General features: G+C 38.2%; 6 protein-coding genes and 1 pseudogene across 8 annotated transcripts; 4 read left to right on the forward strand and 3 right to left on the reverse strand.

Annotated features, from left to right (window-relative positions):
- Positions 1–1,130: 1,130 nt before the first annotated feature.
- OFP4 (ovate family protein 4) lies at positions 1,131–2,507 on the reverse strand. The gene has a single exon (XM_087121006.1). It carries the CDS (start codon positions 2,505–2,507, stop codon positions 1,350–1,352), a length of 1,158 nt encoding a protein of 385 aa, XP_086977132.1. The 3' UTR covers positions 1,131–1,349.
- Positions 2,508–6,042: 3,535 nt separating this feature from the next.
- LOC111785824 (protein GRAVITROPIC IN THE LIGHT 1) lies at positions 6,043–8,287 on the reverse strand. Its single transcript, XM_023666205.2, is given in 1 exon segment — positions 6,043–8,287. A coding segment is annotated over 1 exon segment (1,581 nt). The 5' UTR covers positions 7,928–8,287; the 3' UTR covers positions 6,043–6,346.
- Positions 8,288–11,442: 3,155 nt separating this feature from the next.
- CHAL (allergen-like protein) lies at positions 11,443–14,056 on the forward strand. Of its 2 annotated transcripts, none has more exons than XM_023669578.2 (3): positions 11,443–11,877; positions 11,964–12,010; positions 13,571–14,056. In XM_023669578.2, exons 1-3 carry the CDS (start codon positions 11,757–11,759, stop codon positions 13,859–13,861), a joined length of 459 nt encoding a protein of 152 aa, XP_023525346.2. In that variant the 5' UTR covers positions 11,443–11,756; the 3' UTR covers positions 13,862–14,056. The 2 variants fall into 2 exon arrangements, with proteins under 2 accessions (XP_023525346.2, XP_023525345.2); XM_023669577.2 differs by having other exon boundaries at positions 11,461–11,883.
- Positions 14,057–15,932: 1,876 nt separating this feature from the next.
- LOC111789199 (Methyltransferase-related protein) lies at positions 15,933–16,782 on the forward strand. The gene is made up of 2 exons (XM_023669893.2): positions 15,933–16,296; positions 16,398–16,782. The coding sequence occupies exons 1-2, from the start codon at positions 16,141–16,143 to the stop codon at positions 16,500–16,502; spliced, it is 261 nt and encodes an 86-aa protein (XP_023525661.1). The 5' UTR covers positions 15,933–16,140; the 3' UTR covers positions 16,503–16,782.
- A 384-nt stretch (positions 16,783–17,166) lies between these two features.
- On the forward strand, positions 17,167–19,525 carry LOC111789200 (uncharacterized; annotated as a pseudogene). The gene is made up of 4 exons (XR_015420057.1): positions 17,167–17,363; positions 18,003–18,139; positions 18,308–18,441; positions 18,893–19,525. The product of XR_015420057.1 is annotated as an uncharacterized LOC111789200 (transcript).
- A 1,443-nt stretch (positions 19,526–20,968) lies between these two features.
- Positions 20,969–22,001, forward strand: LOC147793716 (uncharacterized). Its single transcript, XM_087121760.1, has 2 exons — positions 20,969–21,028; positions 21,134–22,001. The coding sequence occupies exon 2, from the start codon at positions 21,161–21,163 to the stop codon at positions 21,761–21,763; it is 603 nt and encodes a 200-aa protein (XP_086977886.1). The 5' UTR covers positions 20,969–21,028; positions 21,134–21,160; the 3' UTR covers positions 21,764–22,001.
- Positions 22,002–22,456: 455 nt separating this feature from the next.
- Positions 22,457–23,811, reverse strand: LOC111789030 (peroxidase P7-like). Its single transcript, XM_023669645.2, has 4 exons — positions 23,589–23,811; positions 23,302–23,493; positions 23,073–23,241; positions 22,457–22,994 (listed from the first exon to the last, which is right to left on the reverse strand). Exons 1-4 carry the CDS (start codon positions 23,802–23,804, stop codon positions 22,603–22,605), a joined length of 969 nt encoding a protein of 322 aa, XP_023525413.2. The 5' UTR covers positions 23,805–23,811; the 3' UTR covers positions 22,457–22,602.
- Between the last annotated feature and the right edge of the window lie 2,807 nt (positions 23,812–26,618).

Here is a 26,618-nt window from a genome sequence, read left to right on the forward strand (position 1 = left end):
TATTTCGTATCATTATGCTAAAAAATGTTTTGGTTCATGTCTTTGATTCTTTTACCCTGCACTTGTTCATCTACTTCGGCTAATTCGCCCCACTATTAATCATAACTTCCTGCTTGCTGTGCTTTTAATCTCCAACTTGGCTTCTTAACATGTGATGTAGTTAATCGGATTCAAAAAGTTGTTTGAGTGGATCATAAGCAGAAATCATGATGCCTGCTTCCACCTTTACAAGTACTATTTTCTAATTCTTGATTCTATTGGCTTTTTAACAAATTTAGGTTGGCTTTGACAAGCTTTATGAGACAGTGACAGAAGCTGAATCCCAGTTTTTCTTGACAGAAACAACGCAAACGAGTTGTGTCTATCTGTAAGAAATCGTAGAAACTGTTAGGTTGGGTCACTGATTATAGCCTCACTGGCTCCCTATATAAACGTTTCTATCCTAAATTAGCTCTGGTCCGGCCCTCCATTATTGTCCACCTTCTGAATTTTATTCTTTCCTTGTTTTTTAGGGTTAGCTCTGGTCCGGCCCTCCATTATTGTCCACCTTCTGAATTTTATTCTTTCCTTGTTTTTTTAATCATATGATCCTTGAGAGCAGCTCGTTGTCTCCCCGACCACGAAAGAAGAAATAAAGAAACTGAAACAAAAGATTTTCTTTCAGATAATATACATACGCCATCTTTGAAACATTGGTGCAATGTCCATCTACCTAAACATACTTCCTTAGAAATAATTGAACAACCTTTTGAAGAGCAAAGAAAATACTTTCTAGAAAGAGCAGAAATTCAACTTTAAGAAGGTTTGAGTTAGGATAATAGGTAAGCTTTGAATTGTAATTTGGAACAGATAAATACATTTAGGCCCTACCCCAAGCTGATTCTTTACTGTACGACCAAATTTTTACATTGTTAGAAGGGTAAAATGTTTTTAATACATAGAACATTTTGGTTAAAATTCATTTACAAACTTGGATCTAAAAATAGTGATATATCAGATCAATATATAGATATAGAGAGGGAGCAAGGCCTGCAAAATATGACATATGACATTTCCAGGAATTGGAGTTCTGAAAAACTACCTTGCTTTTCTTGTCCACAAACAAACCAAAAAGAAACCAAGAAGCAAAGTCATGTAGAAAAGGCCACATTTCTCATAGATTTGGTAATAACACAAACATAATATACTGGCTACAGCTCGAGGTTGACAACCTGCTTTGATAGAAGTTTGATATTACTTATTAGCAAAAGCCACTTAAGAAGTGGAGGAAGGGAGAAACAAACCTACATGTGTCTTATTTTAGCAGATAGAATATACGTATTTCTAGTATTTCATTATCTGAGATGCTTTCAGATATGAAGTTCAGCCATATCAACCCAAATTTGCTCAAAAGTCTTGATGATGAGATTATGATATTCGTCAGAGTTCAGAATGAGGTAGCAAGCAAGAAGATCTTCTAAATCCTTGGAACTCCTGATGTTATTCTCAATAATCATCTCTACCATTGATTCCCTGAAGTCCTCTTGAGGGTTATGTGATGTCTTGACCATTGCAACGCTCTCCGAAAGGCAACTATTCTTGCTCTTCAGTTCACTTCTGGATGACAGATTCCTTCTTGCATGTCCCTGAATCCTTCTCCTAGCAATCCTCGGCGAATTGGCTCTCAGTTTTACACTTATCGAACTTGCAGATGACTTTCGAGCAACAAAACTGGTTTTTAGTTTCTCCACATTTCTGATGTTTTCCTCCTCCGTTTTGACATAGAGGGATTGGTTTTCTTGTATTTCTTTCCACTTGGATGAACTTCTTAAGTTGGCGGCCTTACTAGCCTTTTGTTTGATTGACATTGGCTTCCTCAATATTGGAGGAAGCTGATTCATCTCTCTGACCCAGTTGGACTCATGTAGATGTAGCTTTTCAGTTTTTCTTCCAACCAATTCATCATTCATGTCTATGATGATATCATTGTTTGAAGATCTGACCGTGCATTTGCAGGAGCTGGACCATGAGGCTACATCATCGAAGGAGTCCGAAGAAAATGTGTTGGCACCTTCTGATTCAGAGGCCTCAGTTCCAGGGGAGCACTCTATAGAAGAAAATGAGGAATCTGGAGAACGAAGCAGAGTTCCAACTGAATTGGGAGAGATGTGACAAATGCAGGTAGCTGAGACGGGGTTGACAACCCTTGGGGAAGGCTTGTAAATGGTTTTCCTCCTGGATCTTCTCTTCGATGATTTTCTGGCTGGATCAGGAAAATGGGTGCCTGAGAAGTTCTGGTTAACAGGTGAGTTGTCTAATCCACGAAGTTTTGGGATGAACTCAGTGAAGTAAAATGGCTGCAAGACTTGAGGTTTCTGCTGCGACATGGTCCTAGACTTGAGATTTTTCTTGGAGGTGGATTGAGATTGAGAGGAGTTATGCTTTGATCTGTTGCTGCCCATGTCTTTGAGCTTATAAAACCAGGCATTTGGTATCATACCTGACAGCCTAAACTTGTACTTCCCCATCCCACCCAACTCTTCTCGTTCCTACTCAAGTCGCTGCTTTGCGTTCCCTTTATATGAACACAATACGTGTAGAGAGTTAAGCTGACATGAAAAACTGAAAGATTGGGTTTGGTTTGTCAGAGGCAAGGGAAAAAGGAAACGGGCCCCGAAGAAAAGCTTGGCAACGAAAAACTATGAGAAAACTTGCATTAACCAAATGACACATACCAAGGATATGGCCACTTGTGTCACTGTGACAGAACAGAGTGATTTCGGCTGTTTCTTTAAGCATAATTGGGTTTCAAAGCTGCATTATCATTCATTAGGATTTGGAAAATGCAAAAGCGTGGCCACCAAAATATTACCTCATTCATATTGGTGAGATTGATTTATGTTGCTGAAATTTCAAGAATTTACAATCTTTTCCTGTTGATCAATGAAATTTTGGTTGCTTGGTTACAAAAGCTGCAATAAACAAGAGACCATCAACCCATCTGTCTGCTGAGTGCTGTATAGCTTTCCATAATTTGATGCTTTATGCATAATGATATGTACCTTTCCTTCCCGACTGCTTGATGTACAACAGGCCCACCTGCCCAGCGCATGCTCAGAAAGATCACCAATCATGCCCACAACAAAAATTAACACTCACTAATCTTCCTTTCAAAGGTGGGTGTTACTGAAACAAGAAGAAATAACACTCAACCATACAATTCATTTACATTATGGCGTGTGAAACTTAGATCGAGTTAGTTCAGTTGGTTAAGTTTAGTCTACTGAGTCCATTCTTTTTCCCTTTATCTACAGTTCTACTTCAGGCTTTTAATTTGAGGGACACAACAAGGTGCTAGCTCATGCATGTGTAAAATGACAGTTGAGAGTTTCAATGGTGGCAGTGGATTTACATATCTTATTGAGAATGTGGGGATGGGAATTGCTCGTGAGTTCCGAGCAAAGGAAGCCACTGCCTGTCATGTGAACCATTGTCATTGTTTTCATAGTAAATGCAGGCTTCTCTTTCTTTGTTTCTGTTATAATTTCTATCAACTGACGGAACAGAACAACAATTTTCTTGTGGTGATAAATTGGCATGTTTTGTGGCGAATTTTCAGGGTTATTAATTATGGAACTGCTATGTCTACAGTTACAACGCCCGAAAAGAAGTGTTGAGGGAATTGATGATGAGTTTATAAATAAGGAATACATCTTCATTGGTACGAGGTCTTTTGGGCAAACAAAAAACAAAGATATGAGAGCGTATGCTCAAAGTGGACAATATCATACAATTGTGAAGATTCGTGATTCTTAACAGAGAATCGTTGGAGAGAGTCCTACATTGGCTAATAAGTAAGGAATACATTTCATTGATACGAGGCTTTTTGAGGAAACGAAAAGTAAAGCCATAAGAGCTTATACTCAAAATATGATATTCCATTGTGGAGGGTCGTGATTCCTACACTTTTTATCTTCACTCTTTATGATACCGACCATCATTGAATGCATGATCAATGTAAAATAATCTTCTGAACTCTGCAAAAGCATGCATGAGAGTGAGGTGGCGTGCAGGTTTAAACTTTCCAAAAGCATTGATTTTTCAGTTCAATTTCAGGGGCTCCCGAGAAGAGTGGTCACTCTCGCAATATCCTGAGCAGGCAAATATGTTGAATGCAAGCATTTATGGCGGGCGGAAAATGGACTGATGGCTAACTCAGAGTCATTCCCCCCTTTGTACAAACTGTGTGTTTGGAGGGTGACTTCATATTCCCAGAAACAGCGGATCTAAATTTGACAGTGTTTGAGATTAAAAGGCTGCCTGCCCCATTTGCCTTTTATGTGAGGGTTCTCTTGTTCTCCAGTAATCTTTGATCTTAACAAACTATTTATCACAATTAGATCTTCTCTTTCTAAATGATTAGACTTACAAATTACTCCAAGGTTGTCTTGATTTCTTTAGGTTAACCTAGAAACTTGTATTCCGTTCTAGCTTATTTTTTAGTATGTTTGGGATGACAAATGTGAGACATTGGCTCAATGACAATGGAAAACTATGTCTACATTGTGAGATTGAATAGATTTATGAATCCCGGGCATGCTTGTGTAGGACAAGATCGTTCATGACTGTTCATGACTGCTTGTGAAGAATAACAAATGTCTGGACATATATTCATGTTCAATAAACTTTGCGATGTTAAGTTCCTGGGCATGCTTGTGTAGGACAAGATCGTTCATGACTGTTCATGACTGCTTGTGCAGAACACCGCCATGTAAATAAGTTTATTTTCATTTCCAATCCTACCAAAGTGAAAATGCACTATAATCTCTACTTAAGAGAGACTAAGTAGTCATCAAACCTCCCTCTGACAAAGTGTTGTAAACTCACTTGCCTACATGTTTTCATACAATTGGCATCTACAATGTTTTCAACTCGTTTTCTCTCTCACGTTTTATAAAACTATTTCTCTCAAAACGTGAGTGGCATCTACCATTAGTGAGCACGGTGTCACGGTCCTGCATTCTTGACCGTGCGGCGTCGTGATCTATACACGCTCACGACCAGCCTTAAGGGGAATTAAGCCCCATATATATTTTTCGCCCCGGCTTTGTGGCTTCGTCGGACCTTAGGCGAGGTTTGTCTTCTCCAATCGAACATCGCTTGTGCGAAATCCAAGCTTGTTCAACCACACACGCCGCCTGTGCGTGTATGTTCAATCGTCTGCGACACATCCGACTTGCCTCTATGCTAGGCCAACTCATTCGACTCGACCTTGCCTCTACTCGGGCCAAGGTCTCTCAATACAACGTCGCATCTCATCTTGCCATCTCGATCCCCATCGATGGGGTCTATATGTCTTGACGCCATCCCGAGTCTCGGGATGTCGTCGGTCATCATAACTCGTTCAATCGTGCCATCGAGAATGGGCCCGCATGTCGTTCATCTCATCGGGACTTCCCGAACATCCATCCATCCGGGTTCACACGTATGTGCCACAGGGTAGCTCACTTAGGCCACAGGGCCCAGGGGTGGTGGAGAGCTAACACCATGGTACCCCTATAGTACATTTGGAGCCATTTTCATTCTACCACGAGTAGACATGATTTTTGTGAGGTGTCATACGGTGTCGTGCATTGTCCGTCCAATGTCCGATTGACACCAAACTTGGCGAGCATTCATATTTCATATGGACGGACTTAACTCCCGAATCGCATGCCCAAATTCCTTCCGAAACCCCGACTTTTGAGGTTAAGGCCCGGGGCCCTACCCGGCCCTTCAACAAGCCTATCTTGTCCTTCATGTCTATGCTGATGTCTCTGTTATGCTTGTGTCTCAACATGTCTTCGATGCCCACTTTGCGTGGTGGTGTGTTGGATGATGCATCGTACTCCTCGATCGCATCATGGCATTCTTCTACGTTGGCCTGCATATGGCCGGATGGGCGTCTCTTGAGGGACGCCCCTTTGCTTGTCCTGGCGTGAGGGTCACAACCTACTCTCTTCATAGTAAGGTAGTGACACACGACATACTATAGGATGGTTCACACGTTGACCTCGAAGCCCAAGAAAAACAACACATGCCAAAGGGCTGTAAACCAGACCAAAATGAAAACAATACTCCTTAAGAGGAATGAGTATTTAACTTAGAGACCCTAAACATGATCTCCAATCTTTTAAGTATCAACCAACACACCTCCACCCTTGAAATTCAAGCCATGCTAACAAGAAAACAAACAGTTCATTACAGATTCTGAGTTTCCTAGTTATATCACAATTCTAATGTACAACGTTCGATCCACAATCTTAGTTTCACTCGTGGTCAAATTTGATACAATCAAGTTACCAGTTAGTCCGACGTCACGGTATCATCAACTCTCTAGTTTACTTGTCGAAACATAAACCCGAGATTTTATCAACGTCTTCCCCACTCTAAATCCAGGCATGACCATAAACCCAACAGTGTAGCTACATCTCCCTTCTAACACTCCCTCATCTCCTTTGACAGATTCCATGAAGGTATCTAAGAACATGCTATCACTTCTAACCACAAAAGCCTCTGCCTTTGTAGAAGCTGCAATGCCTCCTAAGATCCAAACCCATTTCGCCATTTTTGCAAATATTTGATAGAACAGTGTTCTTGGATGCTTGCCACACTGCACGAGTGTTCTATGATCCAAATTGCCAAAAAATGAAGCTTCCATCACTGGATGAACAACTAAAAGGTACTTTCTCTGACAAAACTTACCAAATTCAGAGTTTGGATTCATTAACAAGAACTCTATTGGATCATCAAACTTCTTGACATCTTCGATATTCCATGGCTCATACGACATTTCGTAGAACATTCTTCTAGCTATGTAAGCTTCAAATGCATATTTCTTGTCTGATCTTTTGAAGAAAACAGCTGATTCTGCTATAGATTTTGCTGCAACATCAAGATCCCACCCTGAAGCTTTCATCAAAGCTATTAATGGTTTAGCAAAATCATGAATGGATTTGTAAGTGGCAATGAATGTTTCTTCAAAACCATTGATGGATGAAGAACTTGCTCCCCTTTTCATAATTTTCTCACCCAACATTTCATTCCTTGAATCCAAATCTCGAAGCTATTGCTTCAAGCAATGAGCTTCGATGTTTTGAGCTTCCAACTTAGATTTTAACTCTTCCAATAGCTTCTCTTGATATCTAACTTTCTCCTTAAGAACATCATGTTGTAAGCTTTTGGACTCAATTGCATTGAAATGGTTCTGTTTCAATGCACGTTTGATCTTCCAGAGAGCTTCCAGCTGAGTTACAATAAGTTCATCAGCAACAATGATCTTCTTTGGCTCATAGGGTATATGAGCTTTCTGAAACTGCAAATAGGCAAATTTCAAAGAAGAAAGTATGTCAAAAAGCTTCAAAATCTCATCACCATCGCTGTTATTGCTATCATTAGCAAACCCAAGTGGCTGAAAATGGACTCCTCCACCACCATTTCCTTCACCCTTTGAAGTGGGCTTGGTATTAGTGCCATAGAAGTCATGGCAACGGGGATTTTCAGAAGAACACAAACCCATGATTCCATTTTCAGAAGAACACAAACCCATGATTCCATTTTCAGAAGAACACAAACCCATGATTCCATTTTCAGAAGAACACAAACCCATGATTCCATTCTCAGAAGAACACAAACCCATGATTCCATTCTCAGAAGAACACAAACCCATGATTCCATTCTCAGAAGAACACAAACCCATGATTTGATTTTCAGAAGAACACAAACCCATGATTCGATTCTCAGAAGAACACAAACCCATGATTCGATTTTCAGAAGAACACAAACCCATGATTCGATTTTCAGAAGAACACAAACCCATGATTCGATTCTCAGAAGAACACAAACCCATGATTCGATTTTCAGAAGAACACAAACCCATGATTCGATTCTCAGAAGAACACAAACCCATGATTCTCAATGAGTATTAATTTAGTAAATTTACGATACCCAACAGAGTTCTTGAGTTGTAGAGATCAGATATTAACCAAAATACAAAAAAAATCAACAGGGAAACAAGAAATCCAAAAAGAAGAGCAAGAACAATGAATCGCTTACAAAGAGGGAAGGGGAGCTGAGCAAGTCATCTTTGAAGGAGAGTAAAGGAGGCCGTTAGAAAGCGATGGCGGCGGCCAAGGGTTTCGAAGTTCAAATCTTAGGGAGGGTCGCTTGGATTTAAAAAAATGGAAAAGAACAGTCGGTAGCTCCTCCCCCATTGTAGGGGTCTGCAACGGACACTCCTTGGAAGCTTGAAATTTGAGTGCCTATAAAATAATTATATTATAAAAATGATAAATTTTGTAATGAATTCCAATTGTTTTGAATTTAATGGATGGGGATGGATGAATGTATTAGCACCATACCCCTGCATCATGGGTCAATTTGTTCATTTCATAGACTGAGAACATGTTGAAGGAGGTAATTAGTTAGAGGTTGATATTTGAGTCCGTTCTCTCGGGATTGAGTGAATGATCTTATAGCCTTCCCCCGAGATTGAGTGAACAATCTCATAACCCTCCACTTGTAGCCTGTTCATTAAGAATATTCTAGTGTCGATGAGGGTGAAGATGGCACTGATATAAGCACGAGCTTTGGTGAGAGGTTGTAGATAGAAAGAAGGGTCATGTGGAATAATAGCTTATTTGAAGAAAATGATGTCGAAAATGTAGACGAGAATAATTCACATTATAAGGCTCTTTGAGGAAGACTCGATAAATTTATAACGTACCTGTTTTGTTTTATATATAAATTGTAACTTTTTTTCCTTAGTTTCGATTTTCTATACTAGTGTCTAGAAAAAACCTCAAGTTCGAAAGAAAGAAATGGTTCACTCTGACAATATAATTCATCTATAGACTGTTCGTTTGATCGAAAATGTCAACCGATCTTCTTTGTCAATCTAAGCATAACTTAATTTATAAAATTTATGCTCCGTTCAACTAAGATATCAAAAGTTCAAATTCCCGCCCGCCCGCCCGCCCACCCGCTCCGTGCAAGTTTCAGGTTGAATAATTGAGAAACAGATCTCATGTCAGAGTTGGCCCCAGTTGCTTCCCCTTTGCATTATTTGTCCCCTCCCCCAACCCCGTCTCTCTCATTCTTCTAACTCTTTTTCCTTTTAATATCACTACTTACACTCATCTTTTCACCTCTATTAGCCACATTGTAAGCTTTACCATGTAATTCATTAGGGTTTACTTAGCCACCCTAACATAGTTTAACGGGCTAGGTCACAAGTTTATATGACTTTATTGTCGTAATCCCATTTGAAATGGCTCGAAGTAAAACTGGGACGTTGTCCTTAAGTTTGAAAGTGTAAGATTTTGCATCGGTTGGAAAGAGGAACGAAGCATTCCTTATAAGGGTCTAGAAACCTCTCCTTAATAGACACGTTTTAAAAACCGTGAGCTTGACGACGATATGTAACGGGTCAAAGCGGATAATATCTACTAACGATAGATTTGGGCTGTTACAAATGATATTAGAGCCAAACACCAAGCGGTATATGCCAATGAGGACACTGGACCCCAAAAGAGTAGATTATGAGATCCCATATCGACTAGAGAGGGGAACGAAGCATCCCTTATAAGGGTATGAAAATCTCTTCCTAATAGATGCATTTTAAAAACTATGAAGTTAATAACGATACGTAACGGCCCAAAGCGGACAATATCTAGTAGCAGTGGACTTGGGGGCTGTTACAAATGATATCAAAGTCAGATACCGAGCAGTATGCCAGCGAAAACACTGTGCCCCCAAAGGAGGTAAATTGTGAGATCCCAAATCGGTTGGAGAGGGGAACGAAGCATTCCTTACAAGGGTATGAAAATCTCTCCCTAATAGCCACGTTTTAAAAACTATGAACCTAATAACAATACGTAACGGCCCATAACGGACAATATCTACCATCAGTGGACTTGGGCTGTTACAAATGATATTAGAGTCAAACACCGAGCAGTATGCCAGCGAAAACACTGTGCCCCCAAAGGAGGCAGATTGTGAGATCCCAAATCGGTTGGAGAAGGGAATGAGGCATTCCTTATAAGGGTATGAAAACCTCTCCCTAATAGACGCATTTCAAACACTATGAAGCTAATAACAATACGTAACGGCCCAAAGCGGACACTATCTACCAGCAGTGGACTTGGGCTGTTACAAATGATATCAAAGTCAGACACCGAGCAGTATGCCAGTGAAAACACTGTGCCCTCAAAGGAGGTAGATTGTGAGATTCCACATCGGTTGGAGAAGGAAACGAAACATTCCTTATAAGGGTATCGAAACCTCTCCTTAGTAGATACGTAACGGGTCAAAACGGACAATAAATTACCGAAAGAAAAGTGAGGAGGGAGTAAAAAAAGATGTGGGGATGGTTTAAAGGTGATGAGTGGGGGAATCTAGTTGAAAACAAAGGCTTAGCAACAAATATGAGAAAGCAAAGGTTTTTTCCTGTTTTGTTTTGTTTTAACATATTTCCACATGTTTGCTCAATCAATGGCCTGCAAGGGCTCCCCCTTCCATCTTATTCATCTCTCCAACTGACTCCTTCTAGTAAAAACCAACTGCTCAAGAAACTTCCCCCATTACTCCAAACATAAAACAAACAACCCTTCATACCATGATTCAAAACCTTTCCAATTTTTGCCCATAGGGACCATACGAAGGGTTACGATAACCCCGATCGTTTTAGTTTAAAATAGACAGTATCATACGTGTGATGAAGATATGTTCGAGTCGAGTAAATAGTTTTAGGAGTCGGTACGAGGTTCGTTGAGGGTATGTTTTATTGGCTTTATAACCGTGTTGGATGAATCGAAGTGATATATTTGGTGGTTTTTTTGAGTTTGGATTGAGTGAGTTGAAATGTTGGGATGAGTTGATGAAGAAAAAAAATAAGAGAGGAACGGTTACATGGGTGTGAGATCCCATATTGGTTGGAGAGCGGAACTAAACATTCCTTACAAGGGTGCGAAAACCCAAGGAGGACAATATCTGTTAGCAATGGACTTGGGCTGTTACAATGGTATCAGAGCTAGACACCAGGTAATGTACCAGTGAGGAGGTTGTGCCTCGAAGGGGGGTGGACACGAGGCGGTGTGCCAGCAAGGACGCTAGGCCCCGAAGGGGGTTGGATTATGAGATCTCACGTTAGTTGGAGAGGAAAACGAAACATTTTTTATAAAGGTGTGGAAACCTCTCCTTAACGAACCCATTTTAAAAACTTTAAGGGAAAGATCAAAGAAGACAATATCTGCCGTGGAGGGCTTGAGTTGTTACAATGGTATCAGTGCCAAACACTAGACGATGTACCAGTGAGGAGAACAAATCATTCTTTATAAGGGTGTGGAAACCTCACCCTAATGGACGCGTTTTAAATACCTCAAGGGAAAGTCCTAAAGGAAAAACCCAAAGAAAACAATATCTACTAACAGTGGGTTTAGACTGTTACACGGGGATCCCGAGAAATTAGCTTAAAAAGGGAGTGAGGAGAGGGAAGGTAGAGGTTTTTAGAAACAGGTGCAGGCAGTGGAGGAGGTAGAGCAGAGATAATCTCAGCAGCAGCCTGTGCGTTGTTTTTGTATTTCTTCATTTGGAAATCATTGAAAGAAGGAACACCAAAACCCCTGCAAAAGTTGGACATGGCAGTCCTAAGCCATCCACAGCCAAATCATATCAGATTCTTCCCCTTCTTAAACTTCATCTGATCTTCACCTCACTCAAAATTTCTTGATCCTCTGCTGATGGAGCTGAGTAGAAACACACTCACCGAGACCAAAACCGCTCATAAATCCTTCTCGTTCTCGTTCTCGTTCTTGTTCTTGTTCTTGATATCATTCTGCTGCAGCATGATATCTAGTGCAGGTCCAGGTGATATCTAGTTTTACCTCTAAACCTCTATGGATATCTCTGATCTCCTCTGATGGATATCTGTTCTTATTTTTCTTCAGATAATAGGTGCTGTTCATCTGCTAAAGCTGGCCATACAAATCTCCAGGTAAATTTCTACTTTACTTTTAATACAGTACTACTTCATATGATGATCCTATGATTTGTGTTTATGTTATGCAGTAGCTGTTTCTTCAATGATAATTACAAAATAGCCATCCCCCTGTATTGGTAGGTAGCCAGCTAGAAGCCTTGTTTGTAAATGCACACAAAACTCATAATTCCGGCCCTTCCAAGGCTGGCGCTGAGCCACTGACCCTCCTCCACCTTAGAACCTTGAAAATGATTGTGTCAGCTGGCACGTCACGATCCATCGATATAACACGTCTCTCGTATTTTTGTAATAATATGATCATAATGTAACAACTCAAGTCTACCACTAGCAGATATTGTTCTTCCTAGGGAGAAGTTTCTATACCCTTAAAAAGAATGCTTCGTTCTCCTTAGGATCTCACAATCCACCCTCTTCGGGGCCCAACCTCCTTGCTGTCACACCACCTTGTGTCCACCTCCCTTCGAGGCTCAACCTTTTCACTGACACATCGTCCGGTGTCTAGCTTTGATACCATTGTAACAACCCAAGCCCACCGCTAACAGATATTGTCCTCTTTGGGCTTTTCTTGTGTCCACCTCCCTTTAGGGCTCAGCCTCCTCACTGGTACATCGTCCGGTGTTTAGCTCTGATACCATTGTAACAGCCCAAACCTACGACTAACAGATATTGTCATCTTTGGGCTTTCCTTTTATCCATCTCTTTTCGGGGCTCAGCCTCCTCACTGGCACATCGTCCGGTGTCTAGCTCTAATACTATTGTAACAGCCTAAGCTCACCGCTAACATATATTGTTCTCTTTGGGCTTTTCTTGTGTCCAGCTCCCTTCGGAGCTCAGCCTTCTCACGGGCACATCATTCAATGTCTAGCTCTGATATCATTGTAACAACCCAAGCCCACCACTAACAAATATTGTCCTCTTTGGGCTTTTCGTTTCGGGTTTCCCAAGTTTTTAAAACGCGTCTGCTAGAGAAAAGTTTCCACGCCCTTATAAAGAATGTTCGTTCTCCTCCCCAATCAATGTGGGATCTCACAATCTACCTTTCTTCTGGACCCAGTGTCCTCGCTGACACACCTCCTTGTGTCCACCTCCTTCGGGGCTCAGTTTCCTCACTGGCACATCGCCCAATGTCTAGCTCTGATAATATTGTAACAACCCAAGCCCAATGCTAATAAATATTGTCTCTTTGGGCTTTCCCCCACGGTTTTTAAAACGCTTCTGCTAGAGAGAAGCTTTGTTTACTTTAATCAGATAAGTATCTCACGTGAAATAATTATGCTCACGAGTCCAAAATGGTCGTGTCATGCTAGCCTATCTTTGTCTCCATAATAATATGATATTGTTAGTTAAAGCCGGTAAACACTTATAGATCATTCTTCTTAGATAATTTAATGTTCCAAGTCGTGTGAAGCTATGGTTTCTTGGACGAGCAAAATACGTGGACATGATTATATTCGACACCTAAGGATTCTATTTCCATGTCATCTCGACAGCTTACCAATCGCTTAATAATGAATAAACATACTGTGCTTTAATATTGACATTTTTCACTACCAGCCCATCACTAGTAGTGCAACATGGAAGCTGCCAGCCGACGGAAGAAGGGTGGCGCAGCCCGCCACGGCGGAGGTGGTCGTAGGAGATCAGGAAGATCAAGAGTTGAGGACGTTGGCAAGAAGAGAATTGGGTGGGCCTGGATCGTCACCGCCACGGTGCGCGTCAATGTGTGGGAAGTGCACGCCGTGCACGGCGGTTCATGTCCCGGTGCCGCCGGGAACTCCGGTGACGGCTGAGTATTACCCGGAAGCTTGGAGATGCAAATGTGGGAACAAGCTTTACATGCCCTGATCGGAAAATGCATGCGCCGGTCGCCGGCAGCCGCCTTTCTGTTGCTCGCCGTCGTTTACTTATGTTAGCGTATTATTCATCCGCCGATGAACCGGCGTGAAAAACCATGAATTTCCCTATGCTAATATATGATGAAATATGTAATATATGTGTGTGTTTACTTAATTAATAAATTAAATTGCAAATTACAAATTTAACCTTTTAACTATCATAACCGTTGGTCGATCTCTTCAATTTAAATATTTTTTTTTAATAAATTCATAAATTCAAATGGGTTGATGAGATCATCTAGAACTATCCGAGCACCAAATAGATATTCACCTTGGTTACACTATTGGTTGGAAACTGACGAAGGAGAACCAGAGTTCTTTGATGAGGTTCTACACGGGGAAGATTCAACCAAGTGGGAGCAAGCCATGCATGATGAGATGAACTCACCTGAAAAGAAAAAATACGTGGGTGTTGACCGAGTTAGGAAAGACAGCTATGTTGAACAAATGGGTGTTCAAAATCAAGGTTAAATCAGATGATTAAAGGAGGTTCAAGGCTCGGTTGCAGATCCAGGCAAGAAATACATGGTGTAAGCTCAATAGACGCTTTTATAGACTAAAACAAGCATCAAAACAATGATACAAGAAGCTCAAGCTTGCGGTTGAAAAATGTAAGAGCTTCAAAAGTGGTGGCAAACGGTTCATTTTAGCTAATAAGGACTCTCCAGGTGTGTGATGGATCTTCTTCTCATCCGCTGAAGTTTGGCCATGGAGCTGGAAAGAGAGTGAAATCCCTATCTCGTCGATAGTGTCGATATTGATGATAGTAACGATATCGACTGTGACCTTAACAGTGACAATGGGGAGATGGGATGACCTATTACATACTGCAACAACTTGGCTCGACATGTCTGGATGAATGTACAAAATTGTGCCGAACAAAGAAATATGAACTATTGTGTTTTTTGGTTTACAATTCAAAATTGTGCCGGACAAAGATATTCCAAATGGTCAATCTTGTTTGTCCTTGTGGCGTGCCTCAACTGCTTTAGAATATTTTCCGAATTGCCTGTCGCTGGTGTTCTCACAATGCCCAAACTTTTCCAAATTGTTATCTATTTAAGATTTAAGATTTTACCGGTTAGATGGACAGTTACCTTAATAGGGTTTGTTTGGTTTAGAGTCTCTAAGAAAATGTTTAGATCGTCAATAGGTCAAAACACTGAGAACCTCTATAACGATGAGAAAAGATAGTAATGAGCGGCCCGGTGTTAAAATTGAGAGATGAGTAGAAACTGAAAAATTAAAATTTAATACTAGTGGGTAGATAAATATTGTATATTAATTATAAGCTAAATTAATAAAGTACTCTCGAATTCAGTAATTTATCTATAAAAAATACCTTAAATTTTCAAAATTTTCAATAATATCCTCGAACTTAAAATAAAAAATACCCTTAAACTTTTAATAATATTTCCAACCGAGTTTCAAAAATACCTTTTAACTTTTAAAAATTTCATTATTATTCCACCGTTTAAAAAAAAAACACAAAAATCGTCTATCGATACATCTACAAACGTTTTAATTTTACTTCGAAAAGTTTATCAATATTTTTGAAACGTGATACTAACGGTAAAAATATTTTTAAATGTAAAAAAAAAAAATTAATAATATTAATTTTTTTTTTTTTTTTTTGAAAACTTAAAACATTTTCTTAAGTTAAAAGGGTATTAAAAAGAAAAAAAACTATTTTGAATGTCAATATAATTTTGAAATAAAGTATTTTTAGTAATTATATTTTAATTTTTTTTTAATTTAAGGATATTTTTTATATTTTAAAAAATTAAATAATATTATTAAAAGTTTTAAAAGTTTATAAATATTTTTCAAATAAATATAAAATTTTAAGGATATTTTTCCAATAATAAATAAATAAATAAAGAAGCAGCCAGCCAGCCACTATTATTATTTATTTATTTATTTATATTTTTTTGGTATAAAATATGATGGTTGTGGGTTACCACTAACCCAAACTCTAACCTTATCTGATAATTATTTAATATCCCTTAATAGAAAATGAGTGGTTGGGTTAGGTGGAAAAGCAAAGCAAAGCAAAGCAAAGCAAGCTTGCTTCCATGGCGTCCATATTCCCCAATTTTCAAAACTCCATCACTTCTCACCACTCCCTTCATTAACCCTAAATCATTTTCAAATCTCTCTCTCTCTCTCTCTCTCTCTCTCCATCATTCAGATCCAGAGGTTACCGAGGAAGCCAGGGCGTTGAAAAATATGTGTCCCCTGAGATTTATTCTCATATTTCTCTCTGCGACTCTTGCCGGCTTCTTCGTTCTCCGTAACCTCAAATCGCAACCTCAAGATTTCGAAGCCGACGATAATTCCGATGCGCATTCCAACGATTTGTCTTCCAATTCTACCTCCTCCAAGGTTCTTCTTCTGATTCTTTCTCCTTTTTCCTTTTTGTTTGATTCTTCGTTTGTTTGTTTGTTTGTTTGTCTGAATGGAATGATTGTGGATTGTTTGAACAGGTGACTTCGGCTATGCAATCTGGATTCTGGACGGTGGTTGACATGGCCAGTGGCCGCTACTTGTGGAGGCATTTGTTTCCGTCGTCTCAGAAGCGTTCTGATTGATGAGAGATGACGATACGATCGGATTTGCGATTGCGTTGAACCGAGACGAGCCTTGGGGTTTTGTTTGGATTAATTGTATTGTTCAGGTTCGCCATTGTTGTTGGATAGTGCTATGAATCTCTCTTGTATATCTCCGTCGATCAATAATATCTCTCTTCCCACTTCTTCCCCCTTTCCTGTAAATTTTGTAAAACCTCTCTTCTTCGTTAACATCCATGTCTGTACCAAAATAATACAATGTGTTCAGAAATTCCCTATCGAAAAACGCTTCTGGTCTCAATTGATTCCTCTTTTGTTCTTCCGTTTTTTTTTATCGAATTTGTTCCGTGAAAGTGAAGTAATGCAGGAAGATCAAGGTCAATAAATTTGAAATCAAGACTATAAAGCCGATCAGCTTTAGGAATTGAATCGGGAATCGGGATGTGTTTTCGTCGGCCGGCGATAACCAGATCGGAACCCTAAGAGAGATTCGTTTCAGATTTTTAAAACTAAATTTAGGGCAACGCAAAGTTGACTAAAGCCTTCCGGTGAGATCGAGACGGCGAATTTCGATGCGAGACTGACAATGGGATTAAATCAATTAGGGCTAAACGACGAATTCATTTATATAAGCTAATAAATTCCCTTTCAAGTTGTGCGCCAACCGTCTAATTGTATTATTTGAGCAGATTTTCTTCTTCCAGAGAGAGAGACGAGGAAGCGGAAAGAGAAACCGGAGATCTCTGAAGCTACGGCGGTTGCAGAGGAGGAGGAGAAGGAAGACGATGAAGATGAAGGAAGCGGCAACGAATCGATTGGCTTCTTTTCATGCTATCTCTTGGCCTCTGTCTGCCCTCGTTTCAAAGGCCATACCTATATCGGGTTCGAATCCTTTCCTTCTTCTCAATCAAATTTTCTGCTTCTCTATGAAATAATGGCTTGAAATCCTCCATTTTCACGATTTCTTGATGCTCGAATCTGTTCCTCTACTCCGATACTCGAAATTGTTTTACGATCTTTGAATCTGCAAATCTCTCGCTCTCTGCATAAATTGATCTCTGGATGCTCGAATCTGTTCCTCTACTCCGATACTGGAAATTGTTTTACGATCTTTGAATCTGCAAATTTCTCGCTCTCTGCATACATTGATCTCTGGATACTCGAATCTGTTCCTCTACTCCCCGATACTGAAAATTGTTTTACGATCTTTGAATCTGTTCCTCTACTCCCCGATACTGAAAATTGTTTTACGATCTTTGAATCTGTTCCTCTACTCCCCGATACTGAAAATTGTTTTACGATCTTTGAATCTGTTCCTCTACTCCCCGATACTGAAAATTGTTTTACGATCTTTGAATCTGTTCCTCTACTCCCCGATACTGAAAATTGTTTTACGATCTTTGAATCTGTTCCTCTCTCGCTTTCTGCATAAATTGATTGAGGGAAAACATCAGGAAATATAGGAAATGCGTAAATCAATCTGCAGTGAACTGATGGATTACTGTTTATATTGAATTTCAGATTCACAGTGAACCCTAAACGCAGTATCAGGCAGCAATGGTGAAATTAGATGCGGTGCGTGGCGAACTAAGAGGAAGAGACCATGGGAGATGATGTTGTGCATCTATGGCTTTCCCACTCAAGTCTCTGCTCTTCAGGTTACATTTCCAGGCTTTGAGCTATACATCTTTTTATATATCTCGATTGCCTTCTAGGATAAACATTTTAGGGATTTTTGGCATACAGATTACCAAACCATGCTAGGATTTCTGTCTTGACTAACTTTCCAGCAATGCTAGAATTTGATGTTCTAAGTATGGATGCAGTTTGAATGGGCCTGGCAGCATCCGAATGAGTCGTTGGCTGTAAGAACTGTTGCTGCAACTTTCAAATCTCTCTCTGGCGTTGCCAACAAAGTTAAACTTGCATACACAATGCTCACACTTCCAGCTTGGTGTAGGTATGAACAAACGTATATAAATCTGTCGAAATTGTTGGAAGCTTTGTTATTGAAGTAAATGTGAGATCCCACGATGGTTGGAGAATGGAACGAATCATTACTGGTGTGGAAACCTCTCTCTAGTAGAAGCGTTTTAAAATCGTGAGATTGACGGCGATACGTAACGGGCCAAAGCGGGCAATATCTACTAGCGGTGGGCTTGACCTGTTACAAATGGTGTTACAGCCATATACCAGGTGACGTGCCACCAAGGATGTTGGGCCCTCAAGGAGGGTGGATTGTGAGATCCCATATTGGTTGGAGAGGGGAACGAATCATTTCTTATAAGGGTGTGGAAACCTCTCCCTAATAAACTCGTTTTAAAACCGTGAGACTGACAACAATACGTAACTAATTTAGTTTCCTTTGTCTGTCAATCTCCCTATTCACTTTTCTTCCTTGATCTGTGCAGTTTGAATGTCACTGTAAACTAAATCTCGACAAAGTACATGAAGAACGCGGCCAGTTGCCCGAGTTTGCCCGAGCATATGAAGGTCCAAGTTTCTCTCATCAATGAGCTTCCATGCTATTGTCAAGGAGATCAAGGTGAGCTTGAAAACAAAGAACTTGAAGAAATGTGTCATTTCCAAGTATATGGATCGATGAAAGTCGAAAGTCGAAATTCCTCGAAAGTCGATGGATTACCAGACAGCAGGTACACATGGAATACTTAATGAACTGCATGTTTGCGAAAAAGAACTCAAGGGCAATGAACGAGTGTCGCCTCATTCATGTACTCCTTATAATGATGCAGATATGTCTTATGACCTACATGGATGTGGTAAAGAACTCGAGTCTCCTCCGTGTTCTCCATCTTATATCGTTGCAGGTATGTCTGGGGCCGAAATGATCATCGAAGACGAGGAAGACCGACTAGAAGGTATTGGTATGAACTTGCAGCAACAACAACCTGATAGAAGGAGGAATTTAACATCATCTACTGAAATGACCAATTCTCCTACGTTTATCCAATTGTAGAACAAATGGATGGATTTGGATTCTGCTTGGAATTATAACTCACAATAGATATGTGAGCTTTATTGCATATATTTCACATACCAAACTATGGCTTAAATTATTGGGTCCGGGAAATAAGACCAAAAAAAGACAATATCGAACCAATATTGAAGAAGAACCGGACTACTGTGAAAAAGAGGAGAATTGGGCCCTGATTGGCTTTGTGGGCTCACAACTCGCGTGATCCTTGTTAACCTAGAAGAAATGTCAACACGTGACAATGTCGAATCAATATTGAAGAAGAACCGGACTACCAAGAAAACAAGAGACGAGGAGAATCGAGCCCTGATCGGCTTTGTGTCCACAACTCGTGTGATCCTAATTCGGTCCATTTTTAACCTAATTTGCCAACATCGAACCAATATTGAAGAACCCGACTACCAAAAAAGAGAAGAGGAGAATTGGGCTCTGATCGGTCTGTGTGCCCACAACTCGTGTGATCCTAGTTTAGTTCGTTTTTAATCTAATTCATAAAGGAATGGATGAAAAATCTTAAATGGGTCATAAAAATACCCTTCTTCAATCTCGAGAAAGTAAACCATTGTTACACTTAAATTTAATACAAGTAACGGAGCTAATGTGACAATTACAAACCCCTCATAACCGGTGTATAGTTTTTCATTCTTTTAAGAAGAACCGGACTACTGAGAAAAAAGAGAAGAATTGGACCCTGATCGACTTTGTGGGCTCACAACTCGTGTGATCCTTTTTAACCTAGAAGAAATGTCAACATGTGACAATGTCGAATCAATATTGAAGAAGAACCGGACTACCAAGAAAACAAGAGACGAGGAGAACTGGGCCGTGATTGGCTTTGTGTACCCACAACTCGTGTGATCCTAGTTTTGTCCATTTTTAACCTAATTAAAGAAGGAATATAAAAAAAAAAAACCGTCAATACATACCAATATTGAAGAAGAACCCAACTACTTTGATCGGTCTATGTGCCCACAACTCGTGTGATCCTAGTTTAGTCCATTTTTAATCTAAATGGATGAAAAATCTTAAATGGGTCATAAAAATACTCTTCTTCAATCTCGAGACAGTAAACCATTGCTACACTTAAATTTAATACAAGTATCGAACCTAGTGTGACAATTACAAACCCCTCACAACCGGTGTATAGTTTTTCATTCTTTTACCAGTCAACTTTTCTCTTCAAACAAACTTTCCCGTAGAAAACAAGGCTCATACCCGATCCAATCCGATCCGATCCAATCTTCGTCCACTAAAACTTCATCTCCCAACAAGACAGGAAAACAGGAAAACCACAAAAAAAACAAACCTTTTTTCCTCGTACTGTCATCAACATTAGTGGTAGAAAACCAATCATCATATTTAGCCACGGATGGTTCAATCATGCCATTACTCTTTCCCCCCAAAAACAAGGCAAAGGCAATAATAGCATTATTGAACAATTCTCAGCTACCCTCTGCAATATCAATGGCTTAAATGGATACTCAACCAACAACAACAATGGCAGCTCCACAATGATTTCTTTCCATTTTTGACGACTACCCATTAGAAACAGGTACATTTTCTCACATGGGTTCACCTCAAAATCTCTTCTTTTTACCTCTTTCTCCTTTGATCGTCTAAATATTATGCTACAAATGACAAACATTTGAAGTTGCAGATCATCATCGCTTCAAAATCAAGAACAATGTCAACAAATTCAGGGGATTTTGGTGGCAAATTTGGGAAAATGAGGCTTAAAAGCCTCAAAACAAGGGATGATATATTAACAGTGGATGAAGATTACCACACAGGAGTATCAGCCACAGTGCCATTCATATGGGAGTCCGAGCCAGGCACTCCCAAGGCCAATTTCAGGGACCATGGCTCACTCCTTTCACCTCTCACACCCCCACCATCCTATTTCTCCTCACCCTCACACACACCCTCCAAGCATAAATATAACACCAATCCACATTCCTCTCGAGCCAATTTCCTCACCTCGGTTTTCAAGAAGCTTTCTATGAATAAGGCTCCTCTCCATCCGCTCTCTCCCGGCTCGTCGTCGTCGTCGACGACTTCGTCTACGACACTGACAAGCTCTGAAGGAGAGAGAGGAAGAAGCCCGAGGAGATTGTCGTTTGATTCGAGAGTGGACGAGAACGAGCACGAGGACGAAGAAGAGGAAGAGGAGAATTTCGACTCGCCTGTTTCGACTTTGTTCTTTGGACGTGGCGGAGGATCGAGTGATAAAGGATGCTATTGCTATCCAAAGTTGGTGAAGGTATTCTCCAAGCATTGTTCTAAATGAAATGTGATATCATTTCATGGTGTTGTTATATACAGAGATTAATGTAATGTATGAGTTGTTGTAGTTTACTCTCTCTTAATGAGAAGAGCTTCATGTTGTTCACAATGTTCTTGTTTTTTCTAAAGAAAAAATGCATACGTGCACATATTCTCGTTTTAACGATGTTTTACTTTTTTCGTTGAAAAATACGCTCGGTTCCTCTCGACTTTGCATCATCAAGTCGACGTTTTTCTATTAATCCGACCCAAATTGTATTAGTCAATTAATACATGATTGATTTGTCTCTTGCCCTAAGCTTTCCTCGATTAGCTTCGTATTTCAAGAGTTCGTTGAGTTTCATGTGGATCAACGTTATTAATATTCAATGCATCGGTTACTAAAATTAGTAACCTTGTCAGGAGCTCGATCAACGTTATTTCAAATATCAATCCATTTTACTCTATTTATTCCAAGACGATGATTCGAAAGGTACCTAGGAAAAGAATAGCATTAAGAAGGAGAGCAAAAGGGGTGACGGGGCGAATAGTTCGGTTTATGAGGCAAAAAGGGTGAGAGAGTTGAAAATTTCCCGAGCGTCGAATGGTCAACCTAGGATTGGTATAGTTGAAAATTCATTTTTTTATACGTTAGTTTGACTTTTAAAATGTTTGAGATATTTTCTTAAAAACTTAGATATTTAAATTACACGTGACATGTATGTAACAACGGTCGAAACAAAATATTATTTCATTTATTGAACGATATTAAAAAAACACATCTGTCACATAAAAGAAAATACGAACAGGAACAGGAACACGATGGATCATATATTAATCAGGAAATGAGAGTGGAGAGCGATTTCAATTGGGTCTTCCGCAGACTTTTCTAATCTCGTCGTTGGACCCAGTGAGGGGTTGGATGTGAGCCATCTTAATCATGGCTCGAACGAAGTCTCGATTGAAGGCCTCACTGTCTCGGCTGTACTTTTTAACTAGAGAGTCAGTGGAGCCGCCAGAAAACAGCACCTGGTCGGAATGTAGCAGACCTTTCTTCTTAATAAGGTTGTCGAAGTATTTGTTGTCGAAAATCATGGGCGTTTGGATGTCGAATGGAGCAAGATTGTCGATACCTATGCGTTGTTCTTTGGGACACTGTCGCTGTCTCTTCTTTGCAAATCCAGCGTCGATATTGCTCTTCTTGTATATGCGGGTTTTGAATTGACTGCATCTCGCTAGTCCAATAGTGTGACCTCCTGTAACATGTTTAAAATATTTTAATAATACTCTTTTTAAAACTAATGAATTTTTATTTATTTAGAAAAGAGAGCAACCTGAGAGGGCAACCATGTCGGTGGTAGAAAGGCCTTGTTTTTTAAACGTAGAGATTAGAACGGAGAGATTGGAGTTTGGTGAAGGAAGCAATCCGCTATTGGCATCAGAAAAGCTTGCTATTTTCGAATCTCTTCGTCCAAGTTTAACATTCCAAAACGGCCCTCCAAGCTGTATAATCATAACAATAATTAACACTAACTCAACTCGACAAGACTTGAAAGAACATACCAATGCAACGGAATCCCGAGCAGCAATAGTCAAGATATCAGCACACGACACTACGCCAGGACACGACTTCTCAACTCTAGACTTGATTTTATCGATCACATTGAAACTTCTAAGCGAGTTTTTGTTGGGATTTGCATTTTGCTCGCCTACGAATGACCCGTGATCGTCTAGCAATACCGATGCATCGCATCCCTGATAATCATTACTCAACTCAAAAGCTTAAGCGGGCAATCGGGTTATGAACAAAAGTTTGATAATATATGTGGAGAGAGTGAAAACGAACTTACGTTGACGAAACAGTCGTGGAAGTGGAGACGGAGGAGAGAAGCTCCGATGCGTCGTTCCTTTGAGATTTGACGTTTAAGGATGGATTTGACGATGGGGAAGAGGTTAGGACAGCTGGTGTGGTAGAACTTTTTGGAGAGATGAGAGGAGGAGCTGCCGGCGGCTGCCGTGCCGGAAACCGCCGTGAAAAGCAAGGCCGCGAATATTATAATATTCATCTTGTCTATAATTATCAGACAAGGCCTATGCAGCTATATATATATATATATATATATATATATATATATATATATATATATATTTTTTTTTTTTTTTTTTTTTTTTTTTTTTTAACTGAACATTTTTTTTTATTTGCAAATTTATTATTTTATTATTAAAAAGATATTAACTTTTTTTTTTGTTCTTTTAACTTAAATAATTTAGAGTTTTATGTCAACTAAAATCATATTATTTTGTAAAGTATTTATATCGGAAGTAAAAATAAATAATATTAGAAATGAAAATAAATAAAAGGTTAAATTAATAAAAATATCTTTAAACTTTAAATTAAAAAAAATTATTAATTTATTTTTAAAATATTTTTGAACTTTCAATTTTTTCATTAATATCTTTAAATTTAAAAAATAATAATAATAAAGAATACTCTCATGGAACTTTTTAAATTTTTTTTAAGAGAATTAATGTTAGCTTTAAAAATTTTTAAAAAAATAAAGATATTTTTGAAATTTTTTAATAATAAAACTTTTAAAAATTGAAGAATATATTTTTTAAATAAAGTATTATTAGATTTTAGTTTTTTTTTTTTTTTTTTTTTTTAAATTTTAAGGGTATTTTGAATTATTTTTTTAATTTAACCTAAATAAAATTATTTTTTAGTTTTAGTATATTATTTTTTTAAAATGATTAATCACATAAAAATAAAGAATATATATATTGTTATTTCAATTTCATTCTTCTTTTATATTTATATTAACATTTATTTCTACTTTTGTTAAACAAATTTAATTTGTCATTAATTTTTAATTTTATATCTAATAATTTACCATTTTAATTTAATACTTAATTATATTTTAAAATTTTAAAATTATTAAATATAAAATTAAAAGTAAAAACTTTTGAATTCAATAACATATTAAATACAAGATCTAAAGGTTTAGGACCAAAATTTTGACTTAATAACATAAAGTTTTGGACCCATCGTTGAAGCGTTCTTCAACGAAAATTCTAGATCGGGATGGTTGATAGCTACTTGAAGAAAATAGGGTTAAGTTATCTTCAATCAACATCAAAAATCGTATTTGCTACTCCTTTTGTGCATATAACTGAAGTTTTGACTACGTGGAAATATGGTATCGAGACGTATATTTTGAGCTCTAAATTTGTTTTTTTTTATAATTATCGAGTATCATTCCAAACGTTTAAATTAATAAAAATATCATTAAATTTTATATTTTGTCTAAAAAAAATATATCAAATTTTTAAAAGTTTTAATAATACTCTCTCAACTATCAAAAAAAAAAAATTAAAAATTAAACTGATGAACGAAGTAGCTGTCATCTCATAATATTTTTGTATTTTGTAATTAAATAATAGTTTATGGATAATTACTAGTGATAAAGATTGATATCCAAATGACTTAGAATGGGTCAAGGGTAAACTAAACGACGATAATAATCTATAACGACTCATCATTTTATAAGACTCTCGTAGTTATCGTTATTAAAATATCAAATATAAAAAAGAAATAATTTATATTATAGCTGATTGACAAAATCTATATTGCTCTGAAGTCTTTTGAATGGAAACAAAAATATTATCGTAAATAATTAATTTTAAATTAGATAATATCAGGTCATACAGAAATATGTGGGTGACGTTGTGAAAGGTATGATTTTGATGGGTTTGTAGCAATGTAAAAGTATGAACTAGTCGTCCACAACATTTGGTTAAACAATGTCATTGTAGCGAGAGAGATGGCACGATGTTACAATTATACCAAGACTAGACCAAGGAGACTTTGTGGGAGAGTCGTTGCATAATTGATATATACTCGTTAATTTTTCGATCTTAATTACGTCTTTACTCTCTAAATCTTAAAAATAAAAAAATAAAAAAGGGAAAGAGGACGGTGACACAAGAAAACCGATAATTTTGCAGAGTTAAATGTACGAGAGATGTAAAAGTATCTCGTATTTTTATCTAATAATTATTAATATGAGTATTCATGGGTTCGGTAGGGACTTTTTTAGACCCGATTTGCCCCAACACAATTACTCGACTTATAAATTTTTTCAACTAAATACAACGTCAATTTTAGGTTGATTTGAATTTTTTTCTATCGTTTGTTTAAATTTTTGTTTTAAATAAAAGTAAAATATGTTAGTTAGTAATATATATATATATTAACTTTTATTAATCTTATTTTTAAAAAAGAATAAACAATCAAAAAAAAGTTGTGAAATTAAATAATATATATATATATATATATATAATTATATCGTATAAAAAATATTTAAATTTAACAATAAATTTAGGTCGTTCGTTCAACTAAATCTAGTTTTAGGAGAATTTATGGACGGACTTAATCTATAAAATTTTTATTTATTTGAACTCAATCCAGTCCAAATAAATTTATGGTACAACACAAATCATAAGAGTTGGGCTCGGGTTATCGAATTTTTTAAAGTCCGATAAAAATTTTAAGATTTCAATTTTAGTGTGGGGCGAATGTGATTATTACGGAGAGAGTAAATTGTGACCATCAATGTACGACCGTGATACCCATCATCCTCTTACCCGTATCATTATGTTCTAGATCAATTCCAATTCTCTTTTGTCTCAACTATCAATCAATTTTTCTAGTACCGTTAAATATCAACTTACCATATTCAAAGAAAGAAAAGGTCGAGTCCAACTTGTGCTCGGTGGCCAAGTCTATGGCCAATGAACACTTCTGGGTCGAAGTTGAGGCACATTAATGCCCATTAATTAAGGTGAACTGGGTTATTTTAGCTACAAGACTGCTTAAAATT

This window comes from Cucurbita pepo, chromosome 2, assembly GCF_057944985.1.
Source record: "Cucurbita pepo subsp. pepo isolate OVF chromosome 2, ASM5794498v1, whole genome shotgun sequence".
NCBI classification, from domain to species: Eukaryota; Viridiplantae; Streptophyta; class Magnoliopsida; order Cucurbitales; family Cucurbitaceae; genus Cucurbita; species Cucurbita pepo.

Bases quoted from the DNA above. Each gene is read 5' to 3' on its own strand.
- LOC111789030 (XM_023669645.2), bottom strand. From the start codon at position 23,804: ATGAATATTATAATATTCGCGGCCTTGCTTTTCACGGCGGTTTCCGGC. The intron at 23,494-23,588 runs GTAAGTTCGTTT...AATGATTATCAG, and splicing joins TCCACGACTGTTTCGTCAAC to GGATGCGATGCATCGGTATT. The intron at 23,242-23,301 runs GTATGTTCTTTC...ATGATTATACAG, and splicing joins CTCGGGATTCCGTTGCATTG to CTTGGAGGGCCGTTTTGGAA.
- LOC147793716 (XM_087121760.1), top strand. From the start codon at position 21,161: ATGTCAACAAATTCAGGGGATTTTGGTGGCAAATTTGGGAAAATGAGG.
- OFP4 (XM_087121006.1), bottom strand. From the start codon at position 2,507: ATGGGGAAGTACAAGTTTAGGCTGTCAGGTATGATACCAAATGCCTGG.
- CHAL (XM_023669577.2), top strand. From the start codon at position 11,757: ATGGAGCTGAGTAGAAACACACTCACCGAGACCAAAACCGCTCATAAA. The intron at 11,884-11,963 runs GTGATATCTAGT...ATTTTTCTTCAG, and splicing joins GATATCTAGTGCAGGTCCAG to ATAATAGGTGCTGTTCATCT. The intron at 12,011-13,570 runs GTAAATTTCTAC...TTTCACTACCAG, and splicing joins CTGGCCATACAAATCTCCAG to CCCATCACTAGTAGTGCAAC.
- LOC111789199 (XM_023669893.2), top strand. From the start codon at position 16,141: ATGTGTCCCCTGAGATTTATTCTCATATTTCTCTCTGCGACTCTTGCC. The intron at 16,297-16,397 runs GTTCTTCTTCTG...TTGTTTGAACAG, and splicing joins CCAATTCTACCTCCTCCAAG to GTGACTTCGGCTATGCAATC.